The following is a 17,084-nucleotide window of genomic DNA, read 5'->3' on the forward strand; positions in this document are numbered from 1 at the left end:
CTACAGGGTGAATTTGTAAATGAATATGTCGGTGAATTAATTGATGAAGAAGAGTGCAGATTGCGAATCAAGCGAGCCCACGAGAACAGTGTAACTAATTTTTATATGTTAACTGTTACCAAGGTAAAATTGCTTTTTTTTGTAAAAAAGGATTCTTGGTTTTTGTTTCATGGTCTTAGGTTGAACTCCATTTCCTCTAACTTGATTTTTTTTTCCAGGAGAGTTAGAATGGTTTGAAGTAGCCAGTGTGCTACCAGCCACAGTGTGCTTCTTAACACCACAGTGCACCGTGGCTGGTTGGTGAAGCTTTGCATGTGGCATGTGAGGTGGCCCTGTGAGTGGAGAGACAGCCAGGACAGGGCAGACATGGTCACGGAAGAACCTGGCCCTCAGTTTCTCCATTACTGATGGAGACCATCAGCTCTGCCATGCAGAGTTCTAAAGCACCATTAAAGTTCTGATTTAGCAAAAATTCTAACTCTGAATTGTTCTGTATACTGAAACTTCATGTCTAAGTTAGGACAAATGAATGAAGCCATAAGCAGGATGACAAAACTGCTAGTTTAATCCATGAGATTGTAAGCCACCTTTGCTGTGCGTTCTGTCTGTATCTCACCTCACTTCTGCAGCAGCCCTCTGCCATGCAGGGGACAAGAAACTGAGGTCCAGCCGTGACAAGTGATCTGTTGAGTGCAGAGCAAAGACTAGTACCCATCTTTCTGGTGTTCCAGGCTATCCCTGAAACTGAGGGAATACCATTAAAAGTAAGAACTAGAAATCACTTAAAAGCTTATTCTCTCAGTGCCTGGGTGGCTCAGTCGGTTGAGCATCTGACTTCAGCTCAGGTCATGATCTCACTGTTTGAGCCCCGCATCTGGCTCTGTGCTGACAGCTCAGAGCCTGGAGCCTGCTTCAGATTCTGTGTCTCCCTAATCTCTCTGCCCCTCCCCACTCGCACTCTCTCTGTCTCTCTCTCAAAAATAAATAAATATTTAAAAAAATTAAAAAAAAAAAAAAAAACTTATTCTAGGAGCGCCTGGGTGACTCAGTCAGTTAAGTGTCTGACTTTTGGTTTCAGCTCAGGTCATGATCCCACGGTTCATGAGTTCAAGCCCCATGTCAGGCTCTGCACAGACAGTGCAAAGCCTGCTTGGGATTCTCTTTCTCCCTCCACCATTCATACTGTCTCTCTCAAAATAAATAAACTTTAAAAAAAAAAAAGCTTATTTTAGCTGATATGTCATTGTTTAACAGTTTTACAACTTTCATGATTATAACTTTCATAAACATAAAATACCAATTATTTCTGATTACTGAGTAAGCCCTTCACATCCTCCCCTCACTGGCAGGGACCCTCCAGCCATCTTGACAATGCTGGGGAGGCCCCATCCTCCAGAGCTTATCCAGATTATCAGAGTTTGAATTCAAGGACCAGATTGTTGAGCTTTTGACTGTATTCTGAACATCAGTGTAAGTGAAACAGAAGGAACAGATGACTACTAAAGAGTATATCCCACACGACAGCCCTTCCATTGATCAAATCCCAAAGTCTTCATTCAGAGACCAAGTCTTTCATTTTTCCTCCTTCCCTGTCCGTGGCCTACACTCTTCTCCATTTGCCCCCATGGTCGTTTCGCTGCTTGAGCAGAGCAGGAAAGGAGGGCTGACAGCAGAAAACCATAGCTTCCACCCCACGCGGCTCACCGATCTCTGTGCTCTGGCATCGCAGAATGCCCTTCCTCAGCCTGTGGCCAACTGATCTTCCACATAGCATTATTCTGTGGTCTATGTCTAGAAACAAACTGAAGGAAGGAAGGAAGAAAGGAAAGGAAAGGAAAGGAAAGGAAAGGAAAGGAAAGGAAAGGAAAGGAAAGGAAAGGAAAGGAGGAAAGAAGGAAAGAAGGAAAGAAAAGCTAAATTCCACTTTATCTTAAATGCTTTGACTTGAAGGTCATCAAATAAAGTCAAGAACTTAGTCAACGGCTCAGAGAGCACATGATGTCAGATTGTCAGCCGTCAGACATCAGCTGGTAGCAAAAAGCTGCTCCCTGTGGCTCTTGACCAAGTTGGCTATTTCTGAGAGAGACTTGTACTTAGCTTTATTTTATGTTAAAGGCACCTTTCATTTCTTTTCTTTCTGAAGGACCGTATAATTGATGCTGGCCCCAAAGGAAATTATTCTCGCTTTATGAACCACAGTTGTAATCCAAACTGTGAAACACAAAAGTGGACAGTGAATGGAGATGTTCGAGTTGGACTTTTTGCTCTTTGTGATATTCCTGCAGGTAAAAAACCAGCTTGCTCCCCATGCCCTCCTCCCTGGGCAGGACATCCCTCAAGGTTTGAGGCTTAAGGATTTATTCAAATAAGATAGAATTCTATTTAGAATTATTATCTGCCGTTAAGAAGTGAAAATCTGTGTCCTGCAAAAGGGAGTTTAAGCAAGCAGAGAGGATGTCACAGAATTCTCTGGGTCCTTGACCCTAATGAATTACTTCTCCAAGTTCTTGCTGTCTGTGCGATATAACCAGATGCTTAAGCTTTTGTTTTCTTTTTTAAAGTATTAACATACGGTGTTAACTTCAACCTGGTGTCTGTGCTTGGTTGGGGGGGGGGCGGGGGTGTTTGTTTTTTAGTTGGAAGATCGTCTGTTTCAGGGTAGACATAAAAAGCTTCTGAAGCCAGCTGCTGCTTCCATTTTTCCTTACCCATCTAGCATCTTAACAGCAGAACTTAGTTTCTTCTCTGCTGGGTTTGTAGGAAAATGGGTAAGAAGAGAAGAACTGTAGCTAGAAGAGATTAAAGGCATTCCCGACGTTGTGGCCTCTTCAAGACCAGCTAAGAGAAAGCTTGGACCTCCCAGCTCAAATCCCTGGGTCTTTGGTGTAAATAGTAAATCTGCACGGTGAATTCTTTTCTGATCATAATCTAAAGCATTAATCACCAGAGATGGTATGGTCGCCAAGATGCCATGGTCCTATTATTCATTCAGAAATTGGTGTAAATTAGCTTTAGGAAAGCAACTAAACCAGAACCCATTTGTCTTGAGCACAGATTTCAGATTCTTAGTCTCTGTTACATGGATCTTGACCACTTCAATGAAAAGGATATGACAACTTCTGTAGACTATTTTTGCTGTCATCACTGGTGGATGGGGATGTTTTCCTCTATTGTTTTTCCCCATCACTGTCTTGTGTGTGGAACACGGGTGAGGGAAAAGCCTTCATGTCAGAATTATGTCTCTCTTTCATTGTGAGTGTGTGTCCGTGGCAGCATTTCTCTTCCCCATGACTTGAGTATGAATAATTATTTCTATTGTTTTAGGGATGGAGTTAACATTTAATTATAACCTGGATTGTCTGGGCAACGGCAGAACGGAGTGCCACTGTGGAGCAGAGAACTGCAGCGGCTTTCTGGGAGTGCGGCCGAAGGTCAGTCGTGAGGGAAGCAAGCGCCCCAAGCCAGCGGGAAATCAGGAGTGGGGCTGCTCAAGAAGTGTATGACCATCTCAGGAAAATGCTGGCAAATGGGTACCTGGATTAGTTCGAGGGACAGTCGTTGTGGTAACCAGAGTTTAGACTCTCTAACTTTCTAAGTAAGATCTTAGTAAGATCTTAGTAAGCATATCTTAGTAAGATCTGTCAGGTTCTGAAAATGTGTCTGTATTTCTGATTGTTTTTGAAGTTACCAGTATCCTTTTCAAAACTTTTTTTTAAAATTCACGTTCTACTTAAAACCACTGAGTGAGGCGCTTTAAAATGTTTTGTGTTCTGGGGCGCCTGGGTGGCACAGTCGGTTAAGTGTCCGACTTCCGCTCAGGTCATGATCTCGTGGTTTGTGAGTTGGAGCCCCGCATCAGCTGTCAGCTCAGAACCCACTTCAGATCCTCTGTCCCCCTCTCTGTCTGCCCCTCCTCTGCTCGCTCACTGTCTCAAAAATAAACACTAAAAAAAAAATGGTGCGTTCTATGGTATGCGAATTATGTCTCAGTATCCTTGCAATTTAAAAAACAAAGCACCTTATTCAAAAGTTGTGAAAATGAAGCCATATTTTCATGTTCATACTGTTATGGGATAAGTCCTCCCAGTGGTTTTTAGGTCATTGAACAACCAAATTTAAAAGAGCTTAAATGAATGTGGGGTTGTGGGAGTTCCTGTTCTGTGTGAAGTTTCACGCACCGTGTTCACTACAACTGTGATCCTTCTCCCTGCCAGCCAACATGTGCGTCAACAACTGAAGAAAAGGCCAAAAATGCTAAATTAAAGCAGAAGAGGCGAAAAATCAAAGCAGAACCAAAGCAGATGCACGAAGATTACTGTTTTCAGTGTGGAGATGGTGGAGAGCTGGTCATGTGTGACAAAAAAGACTGTCCCAAAGCATACCACCTCTTATGCCTTAACCTGACTCAGCCACCGTATGGTAAGCTAAACTCTTGAGACCCTGTCTCTGACGTGCGTATAATGTAAGAGGTACTTCACTGTCCTTCGTGGAGCCGTGGAATGGATGAGGCTGACTAGAACAGCCAACAGTAGCAGACATAAAGTAATGCTCACGAAAAATGTATCCCTGCAAATAGAGAGTGGGTGCGAGCCAGCAGAGACTGGTCTCTGTGTCCCTATTGCCCTGGGTGAGCAGTTGGCTCCTGTGGCATTGAGTTTCGGGGAGCAGCACGCCTCCGGGCTCACCAGTGCACCTGCTCGTAAGTTTGGCTGAAATTCGGAGTGGTGCTCAGGTGAACTCGGTCTCCAATCAGAGAAGACGTTGGGAACGAGGGTGTTTCACGGGTCGTCGAGGCGGGCACTGATGGGGCTCTTTTCCCTGTCCCCACCCCTCACTAGGAAAGTGGGAGTGCCCGTGGCACCAGTGCGGGGAGTGCGGCAGCGCCGCCGTCTCCTTCTGCGAGTTCTGCCCGCGCTCCTTCTGTAAAGATCACCGAGAGGGCGCTCTGGTTCCCTCGGCCCTGGAAGGCCGGCTCTGCTGCTCGGAGCACGACCCCGAATCTCCTGTGTCGGCAGAGTACTGGAGCAAGATCAAATGCAAGTTGGAATCGCAGGATCGTGGAGAAGACCTGAGAGAATAAATGGGTGGTGATTTCTTTTTTTTCTTTTTATTGAAATGACAAAGAGAAAAGAAAAAAGGGGAATCGGTGACGCGTTAGTGGAAGAAGAGCCGGCTGCGGTGCGCGGCCTTGGCCTTCAGCGCTGCCTTACTGAAGTGCGAATGGGGAGCCGGGTGGCGCGGGCAGGAGCACTTGCTGGGATCTGGTTCTGTTTTGTCAGCTTGCGGCCTCTTCTGTAGCGGGCCAGATTCCCTTGGTCTTTTCTTGCCTTTTATTGTGCTTCAATGCCTTTGCAGCTGGGAAAAGAGATGTCTTCGCTTTTAGAAGAGAAAGTTTTGTTAATGAGATAAATTTGAAGTCTAGGATGTGTTCCTTGGGTGTAAAAAGCAAAAGTAGCCATCATTCCTTTATTTATTTTCTTTTTTTTTTTTTTTTTTTTTTTATCTTAAGAAATGTAGTTCAGGTAGTCTGTTCAGTGTGCGTGTGCGTCTCACGTAGGAGCTGGAGCAGGCCCTCTGGAAAAGGCTCTGATGATCTTCATATACCTCTTTGCTGAGCAGTAGGGAGGCTGACTTCTCTTTCCCTTCAGAACGTCTTTCATAGTCTCAGAGAAGGGCTTTATGGGAGTATTGGATCTGGCCTCTTGAGAACAAAATGCCTCAGTGGATTTTACCTCTGTGGTCTTAACCTAGGTGGGCTTTATGACGTGATAACTCTACCTAGAAAGGAATGTAATGTGGTTTTGGCTTTTGGAGAAAGACAGAAGGGGGTGCGTTCACTGAGTTGGAAATGTTTTCCATTGATCGTGGACATTTTTGATGAAGTGTGTTTATGTGGACATGAGTGGTCATCCCCCCTCTATCCTGGCACACTGACAAAGGCAGATAACGGGAGACGAGAGGCCCAGACCAGACACTGGATCATACAAGCACCATTTTCTGTTCAGTGTAGTGGAGCCCCCTCGTCCATCTTGGAGAGAATTAAGGGCATTTCCTCTCTTGTCTCTGCTTCCCTGTCCCAATCAAACATTCCCTTTGTCAGCTTGCTGGCCGCTTAGCCATGTTTCCTAGTGGGAACTACACAAATGAATCTGAGCTGCATCTGAGTAGGTTTCTTGGTTTAGTTCCTAATTTGGGGGGCAGAAGGGGTAGGAGCAGCCCCAAGTTCTATGTAGACAATTTATATCTCGTATTATCTAGTAACCAACATCGCCCCCATTGAGGAAGGGGGACACTTCTACAGGGTAGGTAAGAGCCACACAAACACACTTCGTTGTAGGAAGCACTTAGGGAAGCTCCCGAGAAAGCAGCGTTAGCAAAAATGGTTGGTGGTGATGCTTGGATCTCACAGATGCAAGTGTACCAAGGTGTCTGCCCACAAAATTCACTTGCATTTCATGTTTAGGAATATGTATATTCCAGTATTCCTGGTATGAAGTAATTAGTCATGTCAGACCTTGTTGTAACACTGTGCTAAGTAGAAGTCTAGGGCTAGCTTGAATGAACTATAACTTTCTCTGTGGATTCTGACTGCTTACAGTTGCTGATACCTGGTAGCATTTATTTTCCCCTCAAGAAGTTTCTAGGAACCTTATGAAGGTTGAGAGAGTAGATGCTCGGCCACATTCCTTCAGTTGTGTCACGCGTGTTCCTTTTTTCTTGTCAATTTAGAGTTCTTCTCTGGAAAAAAGAAGAAACACTGTTTTGTGCCTCTCTCTGTCTTTTTTTAATGTAAATGTGTAATCGTACTGGATTTTCTCTTGTAAAAAAAAAAAACAAAACAAACAAAAACCACACTACACTTCCTTTACTTAAGCTCCTAAACTGCCATTTGCCTGATTCCAGCAATTAATTCTGAGGTGACTTCTTGGGCCTCCAGTAATTCTATTGATCAGACATGGTCCCAGAAGAAAGAGCAAAATGGAAAATGCTGTACGTGTTACCAAATATAATTGCTATGAGTAACATGAAGTACAGCTTCACCAAAACACTAAACTCTTTTGCAACATAATTGCTCTTGAGCAATTATATAGTTTGATATCCTTTTAAAAAATAATTTAAGAAAATCTAGGTTTTATCATACTAAAACTTTATATATATGTGTGTGTGTGTGTATATATATATATATATATATATATATATATATATATATATGATGTTTGCTTTTTTAAACTTACTAACATGAAGGATTTCCTTTAACATTCGAAGTGCAACTCTTGTTGAAATAGTATCAAACATGAAATCTTCTCTCCTTGCTTTGTTTCCAACTCAGTGCTATTTAATATCTGAGGACTTTTCTACGGTAAGCCAGGGTACATCCTCTGCACTGCAGGTACCTTAGGTTTAAGTATTTTTATGCAGCTTCTTCATTGTGTCGTGTTTGGTTCATGTATCTGTAACAGCTCTGCTGAGATTTCATCGTTTTTGTTGGGGGTGGGGGGTACCTAATAGGATTGTTCTGCCATTTCAGAAATCAGGGTAGAAAACAAAGTGGCTAACCACAGCTCTGGAGTCTTTGTCCGTGACTGCTCTTTAACAGTCCGAAAAGTGGCTTCAGTCCTGCCAGTGCCAAGGAGCTCTCCTCACACCTCCGTGGTGTCACTCCTGACCTCTTTCATGTATTTCCAAGTTGCAGGTGATAGAAGCAGAGAGGGAGAGAGAGTTGCGCTCAACTGCGCCTCACCAGTGAGGTATTCCAAAAGACGTGTCTCTCTCTCAGGCTTAAGTTGGTATTTGTTAACTTTTAAATCTGTATGTGTGGTCAGAGCATAGATGGTTGGTTTTTATTCTTGTCCAAAAATGAGATAGCTCATGGCAGCATGGGATAATGGTGGTATTTTTTTTTTAGCCTCCTGTTAATTCTTTGGAAGAAGAAGTGAATGTAAAATTTTTGATCATCAGCGTAAAGCTTCAGAAATCAGACAGTAACAACTACAGAGGAAATCCTGGAAGCCCTCCAGGCGCGTGCAGTGCAGGAAGGGGCTGGACCCCGGTCACAAGGGAGTCAGGAGGGCCGCCTGGGGCTGGAAGGGGGTGGCTGACCCTTCATTCCTGGAAGGCCAAAGCAGCTGGAGGAAGTGATTCACTCCTGTAATATCTAATCAGGGCTAGAGTCAGGAGGGAGGTGGGTTTTATTTTCATTTTTATCTTAACAAGTTCCTCCTCTACCTTAATTCTCAAAAATGATGGCCTGAGCTATAGAATAGGCTGCCTTTTAGAATCATTGAAACTTGGAGCTGTGTGTTCAAGTCAGGACCATATCTTAAATAAATAAATAAATAATGGCGGGGGGGGGGGGGGGTTGGTGGCTGCTCCTAGCTCCCTTCTGCCATTTCCACAGAATATTTGGAAACGTGCTTGTGAAAAATGTTTTGAAATTCTGAGATAATCATGTAAAGGACTCTCAGGGCAGGCTGTTGGACACGTTTCTTTCATGGTTCATGAAGTAGAGTTTCCTTTTGGACTAGTCGCGTGGTCTGTGCTCCACGGGGCCGGACCCAGAGCTGCAGTGTGGAGGGTGGGGAGGCCGCTGTGCAGGGGGGAGTCTCTGGACTGCCCGGGATTCGTGGCTCGTCCTTCACTTCCTTTTAAGTCCCATGCTCTTCCTTTAGCATTCACCTTAAGGTGCTGCCACATGCCACGTCCCGACAGGGTAAGGAAACGAGTTGCCGTGGAGTCCTCACGGCTTGGGAATCTTACATTTGATGTACTTCTCCGTGAGGTACCATGACCTTGGGGAAGTTGCTTTATCGCTGGGCAGCGCAAATTCCGCTCCACTTCCTTCTTCCAAGGCTGCGGCATCTGGCCGCCCCAAGTCGTTGGGCCTTGTTGCTGCGACTTGACGAGATCATTGGGAACCATTTCCTTTGGCCCAGAGCCACCTCGAATTGGTCCCTGGTTATATGTAAACAAAGAGTAGAACTCCCAGTTTCAGATGAGCTGGGGAATAGATGTAATTAGACAGCTTTGCCATGTATTAACAAATACTGAAAAGTTGGGAATTTGTATATACTGAAATCTACCGACTTTTACCTGGGGCGGGGACCGGGAGAGAAGGGGTAGAATAGGGTGAGGGCGGGGACTGATCATGTTTACCACAGGTACGAAGTAGTCACTTTAACATTGAGACCTCTGCCTCATTGAATTCAGGTTTTTTAAGTACTTGAAACTCTTCAGATTCCCCTTATTTTACAGTTATTTTTAAATTTATGAAGTAGAAAGCATTGTTTTGTATACTGTTTTGAAAACAAATAGCCTAGTCTCTTATCCTCTTTAACTTGGATTAAAGGCAAAGTTCTGCAAATGGGAGAGGGTGTCCACAGTAGATATCTCAGATTTCATGTATGCATTTGAGGAAGAGACTCTTGCATGAAATACCAGCAGCATTTTTATGAATATTTCCTATGTATGTTCTTTATTTTGTCATTTTGTCACCCCTATCCCCGTGCACCTCCTCTTTCCTTTTAATATATATGCCTGTGTAGGGAAAAAAACAAAAATTTGCACTTACGTTGCACTCCTGAAATGCAGGGTGTAACCTGCGTGTTTCACAAAACATTTCCGTTCTTTTCTTGTCAGTCCATTGCTTAGGTGACAAGTTCAGGTGCTTGTGGCACATACGTGTGAAAGGGGAGGAGGAGGAGAGCGACCTGTGCCTCAGTAGCCCGTGCAAGTCCATTACGTGTAAGACAAAGGGAAAAGATAAACAGTTGCCAAAGTCATTTATTCAGCCCCTAGTTTTCTTACGTGACCTTCTCCATCTGCGGATTAGCAAGAAAGCACCCTCGGGTGCCAGTGCGCCCTCTCCCTGCCTGCTGCGGACCTCTGACTCGAGCTGGTGGCTCTCAGCAGCCAGCAGATCCCCGAGATAAGGTATTCGTAAGGTATTCTTGTCAGTTTAGGAGTGGACTGGATAAAATTTACTTTTCTACTTTTATCTCATTTGTGCTGTCACATACCCTGTGTCAAAAAAGAAAATCATATTGCCTCCGATGACCAAGATGCTAAATGATGATTACAACTGGCTAATAATTAGGTCCTTTTTATATACAGGGGTGTGTGCATAATTGGAATTGGTATGAGAAATTCATTTGTAACCACTTGTGATATTGCACAAACACAGATACCTACAGATTCTGTTTTCATTTTCTTGTGATCTTTATGATAATGACCTTTGTAGATTGGTTATTTCTGTACTTTGTTTATCTGTAATAAACTTTGTAGATCCTGTGAAATGTTATTTTGCCTAAATCACTTGAGATTTGAGTCTTTAATAACAGAGCATCAATATTCACTAAAGTCAATCTCTTTTGGGTTTCTGTGGCTTGGCTAGAAGCTCTTGACACTAAGGGATTAGTGTTCATTTTCCCTGGGGGGTGTTCCACTAGGGCATTACTGTATAATGACTTGATGTTGCCACATAGACTTCAAGATACATGATATTTTGGGGATTTTGTTGATCGACCTATGTTTTACTGCATAGTGTGAAACGTGTAAAGCTTGGTTAACCTGTATATAGATAGCTTATTGGTGACTAGTTACAGTACATTTAGGATTGCCTGTAATTTTAAGCTTCTAACTACTGTGTGTGCTGGTAGGAACATAAATTTTTGTACGTTATATTTACTGAGATGTTGCCTTTTTTTATTTGACAACTACTTTGGAATTCAGACGTGTTTTTTGCTTCCGTGAGGATTAATTTGGAAAGGTTCTTAATGACATTCCACTGATTTCAGATTTTGCTTGAGATTGACTTCAATAAATTGTCCTGTATGTTACAAATTAATTGTGGACTTGTTCATTGCCTGTCATTTCTTGCCACAAGTACTGGACAAGGGGTCATAATGGGAGGGAGGGGACCCGGCGCAGGGCTGAATGGCCCAAGATGTGCACCCTGAGGGGGAGGGGGGCGGCGGTGAGGCCGCAGCACTGCAGGGCCCTTCGGGATGTCCCCGCCGCTGCGCTGCGAATAAACGTGGGGCCGCACTCGTGGGGTTTGGTTTGGTTTTCATAGAGGTGAGTTCCTTGGAGAATGTCGCTCCCCGCTTGGCGTGGTAGGAGAATATCGAGGCACCGACTGGTTGGCGAAGGGCGCCACGGGGATAGATGTCCTTCTCATCCGATTTCTCAGACTCCACGGAGAAACTGCTGCTTGGCTGGGCACCGGGAGCCAGCTCCCTGCCCAGCACCCTAGAACGGCCCCGCTTGCTCCCCATTCCTTTGGCGAGGTGCTGCTCTCGGGACGGCCCCGGAGCCGCCCCTCCTGCTCGCGGGGTTGCCGACCCGCCCCAGCAGCGAGGTGGCCGCCCGCCTTCTGCGCGCGCAGTTCCCCCGGCGCCCGCTAGCCCGCTCTGAGAGGAGCCAAGGCCCGGCCTCCCGGGACGGCCCTCCAGGGGGGCGGGCGCGCGCCCCGCAGCCGCCGCAGCGGCAGCCACGTCAGCGCGGCGTCTGTCCGGGGCCGAGCGCAGGATGGAGAAGGCGGCGGCGGCGGCGGCGGCCCTCGGGGCCGAGTTGGGCGTGCGGATCGCCCTGTTCGCGGCCTTCCTGTAAGCGTCTTGCGATCGGACCCCACTCCAGACGGGCTGCCGACCCAAAGGAGGCGGGCAGGCAGGCAGCAACTGCCTCGGCCTGGGGCTCCTCAAGCGCCGCCCGCAGGCCGAGGTCCGGGGTCCCTAGGTGGGAAGCCCCAGCCGTCCCAGGAAACAAGCCGACAGGCTCTGCACATTTTTGTTTCCCCTTTAGGGTAACGGAGCTTCTCCCTCCCTTCCAGCGGCTGATCCAACCAGAGGAGATGTGGCTTTACCGGAATCCGTATGTGGAAGCAGAGTATTTCCCTACCAAGCCCATGTTTGTGCGTGGAAAACTAGCCTTCCTTCTGACCCTTAGTACCTGTTACTGAGCTTAATGCCAGGAAGCAGCAGGAAGTGGTCGTTTTGGCTCCAAAACGGAAACTTACTGTCCCCCTTGATGTGCGAAAAATTTTGTTTCCTTATGATTAGGATCCAAATTTAGCAAGATGTCAGTTTTTGCTCCAGGGCCATGTTCTGAGCTCTGTTCCTTAGGATGGGGATGGCCCGAGGGAACTGGTCATTTAGAATAATGGGGTGATGGTGTTACTTGCTGGTGGAGCTGCTAGTGCCCAATCTGACGCTGCTTATATTGACGGGAACAGGGAGCTCTGACACGTGAGTTCTGCTGTCCCTACCACCCCTCTTCCCTGTGGGAGCTCCTTTAGTGGTCTCCGGGTTTGGTTTTTTAACCTCTGCCATGTTCTGGTTCAGGTCATTGCATTTCTCTCCCCACTGTCTCTGATCCTCCTGGCCAGATGTCTCAAGAAGGCGGGCGGGACAGACAGCAGACAGGCCTGCCTGGGTAAGAACTAGCGGTCTCTGGCTGGGTTACCTCCTTGGTGCTGGAATGAGAAGGTGGGAGTTGTGGGCTTCAGCCACTGGAGGTGTGACCTCAGCGGGTGGAGACCATGGGGTTCTGCATTCCTAAAGTCCTATCTCCCCTGTACGCGTGCTGTCACCCATGACACCGAAAACTAGCACTCTAAGAACGTAGTTAACTTCCTAGCAGTGCCTATATGCACTGGATAATTTGTACCCCAGAAACATCTTTAGCCTAGTGCAGAAGTTCTCTCTGTGCAACACGTTGAGAGAATTATTTCCACGCTCAGCTCCGGTTGGAGCCTGACCGTTCCTGTCTCAAAAAGACACGGCTGCTCTCAAGAGACAATGACCATGCAGCGCCTCTGAGGCAGAAACTAACAGTAAGTTTCTTTGCTTTCCAGCTGCCAGCCTTGCCCTGGCTCTGAACGGTGTCTTTACCAACACAATAAAACTGATAGTGGGCAGGTGAGTGAGCAGGGTCTGCACCTGGGTGCCAGCCCTTCCCCCTCCTCCCCCCCACAGGAGGTGGTTCATGGCTGCACCACACAGCTTCCTCCTTATCCTTTCCTCCTCTGACCTTGCTTTTTTCACTTAACTCTTCCTCCCTTTCCCTATGGTTGTCCTGCAGGTGACAGTTGGGCTCTTCGCTGCCCTGAACAGCATTTCCCACTGACAGCCGCAGCAGGGTCCACGTCCTCTAGAGCACCTGCTGAAGCTGCAGGGTGACTTGCTCTTTGCCCTAACAATTTATCATGTGCTGGACCGGCTCCCGCCCACCCCACCCCACCCCCCACCTCCCGATTTAAATGCTGACCCTGGAAATAATGCTTTTCTTTTAATGGTGACTGTCCTAATCCACTTCCATTATTTTGCCTGGGACACCATTTGACCGAGAGTAAATGGATTACAGATTACGGATGTCTGATAAAACCAAAAAATAATTTCTGGCGTTGTCAGGCGATCTGTGTTGAGATCATGCTTCTTTCAGGCCACGCCCAGACTTCTTCTACCGCTGCTTCCCGGATGGGCAAGCCCATTCTGACTTGAAGTGCACAGGAGACAAGGACGTGGTGAATGAGGGCCGGAAGAGCTTCCCCAGTGGACATTCTTCCTGTACGCTGTGAACTTGACATCTCTGCCTTTTGGGGGGCCACTGAATTTAACCTAGGAAATGTGTGAGGATGGGATCATCTCACTAGTTTTGTTCTTGTATCTAGAAACTAGCGAACCCCCGCTTCTTTAATAACCCCAAGATTTCACAAGTCTGAGCCTCAAAAATCAGGGAAGAGAGAGGAAGTAGTTTACCTTCATGAGACCTGGAACGTTTTAGGATTGTTGTATTATTTGCCTAGATCCTGCAATCTTGTACTAGTTATAAAAGCATTAACCTTTGCTGAAGGACTACTATGCGTCAGGTTCTTTGGAAGGCATTTTTGATTCTTATCTCATTTAATACCAAAATAGCACAATGAGGTGGGCAGTATTATTTTTTATGATTCCCATTTATACATGAGGAAACGAAGGCATTGAGAAGTTAAATAACCTGCCCAATTGTTAGTATTCCAAAAACTATTCTCAGAATAAATATTAACTTTGGGACACAAAATAAAGTCCTTCATTTTCCCTTTTGTTTCCTCCTCTCCATCATCAATGATCTCTACCAGAAGGGTATCCAGAAAGAATAAAACATGCATGCCCCCCCCCTCCCCCGCCACCTATTTGCAGATGGAGGACAGCGCTTCCTTTAAGAGACATACACTTATAGGTTTTCCCTCTTCTAGTTGCATTTGCTGGTCTGGCCTTTGCTTCCTTCTACCTGGCGGGGAAGTTACATTGCTTCACGCCACAAGGCCGTGGGAAGTCTTGGAGGTTCTGTGCCTTTCTGTCGCCTCTCCTCCTCGCAGCTGTGATTGCACTTTCCCGCACCTGTGACTATAAGCATCACTGGCAAGGTAAGTGAGGTATTCGTGCCGTGCAAGTTCGCACGTTTCACCCACCATTTTACCCCAAGCATTTGGCATAGAGGAGACGCTGAATGTGTCTGTTAAATGAATAAACAAAGAAGTCTGGGTTTCTGAACCAGCTGTATGGAGCATGGGAAAGCACAGTTTCCTTTTAAGGAGAAATGTCCTAAATTTTCCATTATTCTGAAGCATCATAAGTTCAGAATAAACTACGAATTTCATTTTTCTCTAAGAAATTTTTTACCACAAACCTCAAAAGCTCAATTCACTTAGGGTCTTAAAAATCAAGTTTGTTGTCATGAGGTTTTTGTTCAGAAACTAAAGTTCAAGAAAACATAAAATTGTAGTTAAACCAAAGAAATTTAAGTTGAATGACAAAGCAAAACATCCAAGTGACAGAGTACCTTCCCAGAAAACTAATTCAAAAAAAAAAAACCTGACAGTATTTCCTAAAAGTCCTTAGGAGCCCTAAGGCTCCTAAAGAATAAACTTTTTTTTTTTTCCTGCAAAGAAAGGCAACTCCTGAGGAGTTTATTGCTTCCTCTAGAGCTCTTTAAATGATGAAAAAGGGGCTAATATCATTAAGTGAAACGTTATTCCGAATTTTTAAAAAATTCAATCTGGTATACTTGGAAAAAGGCTTATTTACACTTATTTAAAGATGTGTTTTGATTTGGTTTAGAAAAGAACCTGATGATAATCCTATTACTCATATAACAAAACTGAGAAAGCCTAAAGAAACCATAAACCTGGAATTGGAGGTTTTTTGCAGCCCAAACAAGTAGAGAAACCTGAAGGGCCAAGGTCTCTGTACCGACGTACCTCATTTTATCGCACTTTACAGATAACGTGTCTTGTGCAAATTGAAGTTTGTGGCGATGCTGTGCTAGGCAGGTCTCTCAGTGCCAGTTTTTCACGTTTGCTCACTTCGTGTTTCCCTGTCTCATTTTGGTAATTGTTGAATATTTCAAACTTTTTCATTATCACTATATTTGTTATGGTGGTCTGTGATCAGTGGTTATGACTTGCTGAAAGCTCAGATGATGGTTAGCATTTTTTTAGCAATAAAGTATTTTTTAATTAAGGTATATGCTTTTTTTTTTTTTTAGATGTAATGCCATTGCACACTTAATAGACTACGGCACAGTATTAGCGTAACTTTCATCTTGCACTGGGAAACCAAAAAATTCATCTGACTTGCCTTATTGAGACATTCGCTTTACTGCAGTGATCTACAGTTGAACTCGCAGTATGAGTATGCCAGCACCGCATGGTGTTTTAACATGATTTACGAGTCTAATATGATTAAGAGAAGACCTTATCTCTTCTCTTTCAGACGTACTAGTTGGATCCATGATTGGCCTGACATTTGCCTATGTCTGCTACAGGCAGTATTATCCTCCGCTGACTGACGCAGAATGCCATAAACCATTTCGGGACAGACTTGTACTTCCCATTGCACAGAAGCCTGGTGATCCTTATCATTTTAGTATTTAGAAATTGGAATTACCTCAGTGGAGATCAGGTGAATCACCCTCCGTAATTGCCCAAGAATTTCTGACCTTTTGTCTCTTAAGAGGTACAAGTGAGGACATCAGCACTTCATTCTGCCTCCATATGTTTATGCAGTTTTGCTCACATGGATTTATCACGGAGTCAAAGTTCAAGGTTCTTTTTCACTGCTCTGTGCCACACATTTGGTAAAAAGATCATACAGTAGTCTACCAGCTGGTATCCCAATATCTACAGCATTTTACATTTCATTTAAATGCCATTCTGGGAAGGATCTTTCACAAAGAAGCCTTTGCAAGGGGTGCCTGGGTGGCTCAGTCAGTTGAGCGTCCGACTCGATTTTGGCTCAGGTCATGATTTCAGGGTTGTGGGATTGAGCCCCATTTCGGGCTCTGTGCTGAGCATGGAGCCTACTTAAGATTCTCTCCCTCCGCCCCTCTCCCCTGCTCGCTCAGGCTCTAAAATAAGAAAAAAAGATTTTACAAAGAAGCCTCTACATATCCTAGAAGCTAGAGATGAATTTCCATTTTCTATAGCTCAAAATCTTAAAATCCAGGGCATGACCAAACTAAATTATTTTGGTTCTGTTTACTTTCTCTGGTGACAATTCCATCAAACCTTATATAGGAAAATGTCCAATTCTGGCTGTTTTACCTTCCTACATATGTATCTTACCTGAGTCTAGTTAAATATTGCTGTCCATTTTAAATACTGTGGACATAAATTATTTATTGAATTACTAAGTAAACAGTTTTAAAAAATGGTAAGGACAAATGAGGTGGAAACCACCCTCAGTTGCTAGTACTGAAACATACTCCTAAACTGTGCTCACTAGTTTCCTTCTCTCCATGCATGACTGAAGACCTGCCCAAATGCATCAACTCTGCCAACTGGCTAAGGCAGGAAAGAAAAATTACAGATGTGGTTATCTAGCGGAAAAATGAACTTTCTGTGACCCTTCTTCAAATGGGATATAAGGAACAATTTTACAGGAGATGCTACAGGACCTACAAGTACCTTTCTCTTTACAATCGTACTTTAAATATAACCTTGGCTTATGTGTTTCTGTATCTTCAGTGTGTCTTTTTCCTTCAATAAATGTGATATTCAAAGAAGATGGTGACTGTGGGTGTTTTTGGTCCTTAATACCACACGAGAG

General features: G+C 44.8%; 3 protein-coding genes across 19 annotated transcripts in view; 2 read left to right on the forward strand and 1 right to left on the reverse strand.

Annotated features, from left to right (window-relative positions):
* The window catches only part of NSD3 (nuclear receptor binding SET domain protein 3), a 111,656-nt gene extending 106,576 nt beyond the window's left edge, over window positions 1–5,080 (forward strand). For all 4 annotated transcript variants that reach the window (XM_042934814.1, XM_042934817.1, XM_042934815.1 and 1 more), the window contains exons 20-24: window positions 7–123; window positions 2,144–2,285; window positions 3,325–3,431; window positions 4,215–4,419; window positions 4,839–5,080. In XM_042934814.1, the coding sequence (XP_042790748.1) occupies window positions 7–123; window positions 2,144–2,285; window positions 3,325–3,431; window positions 4,215–4,419; window positions 4,839–5,080 (813 nt within the window). The remainder of the gene's footprint in view (window positions 1–6; window positions 124–2,143; window positions 2,286–3,324; window positions 3,432–4,214; window positions 4,420–4,838) is intronic.
* PLPP5 (phospholipid phosphatase 5) lies at window positions 5,016–17,048 on the forward strand. Of its 14 annotated transcripts, none has more exons than XM_042934861.1 (8): window positions 5,016–5,087; window positions 11,800–11,908; window positions 12,339–12,429; window positions 12,851–12,914; window positions 13,438–13,562; window positions 14,231–14,401; window positions 15,750–15,938; window positions 16,788–17,048. In XM_042934861.1, the coding sequence occupies exons 1-7, from the start codon at window positions 5,035–5,037 to the stop codon at window positions 15,908–15,910; spliced, it is 774 nt and encodes a 257-aa protein (XP_042790795.1). In that variant the 5' UTR covers window positions 5,016–5,034; the 3' UTR covers window positions 15,911–15,938; window positions 16,788–17,048. The 14 variants fall into 14 exon arrangements, with proteins under 14 accessions (XP_042790795.1, XP_042790800.1, XP_042790796.1 ...); XM_042934866.1 differs by having other exon boundaries at window positions 5,066–5,087; window positions 11,828–11,868; XM_042934862.1 differs by lacking the exon at window positions 5,016–5,087 and adding an exon at window positions 7,211–11,073 and having other exon boundaries at window positions 11,828–11,868; window positions 12,383–12,429.
* The window catches only part of DDHD2 (DDHD domain containing 2), a 30,350-nt gene continuing 26,784 nt past the window's right edge, over window positions 13,519–17,084 (reverse strand). Inside the window, exon 20 of the transcript XR_006201595.1 lies at window positions 13,519–13,613. The gene's annotated coding sequence lies outside the window, so the exon portion shown is untranslated. The remainder of the gene's footprint in view (window positions 13,614–17,084) is intronic.

The sequence above is a fragment of the Panthera leo genome, chromosome B1, assembly GCF_018350215.1.
Source record: "Panthera leo isolate Ple1 chromosome B1, P.leo_Ple1_pat1.1, whole genome shotgun sequence".
Taxonomy (NCBI): Eukaryota; Metazoa; Chordata; class Mammalia; order Carnivora; family Felidae; genus Panthera; species Panthera leo.

Excerpts from the sequence above, each read along its gene's own strand:
- PLPP5 (XM_042934858.1), top strand. The coding sequence starts at position 10,933 with ATGGCCCAAGATGTGCACCCTGAGGGGGAGGGGGGCGGCGGTGAGGCC. Across the intron at positions 12,915-13,437 it reads ATAAAACTGATAGTGGGCAG|GCCACGCCCAGACTTCTTCT; the intron begins GTGAGTGAGCAG and ends TGCTTCTTTCAG. Across the intron at positions 14,402-15,749 it reads CTATAAGCATCACTGGCAAG|ACGTACTAGTTGGATCCATG; the intron begins GTAAGTGAGGTA and ends CTTCTCTTTCAG.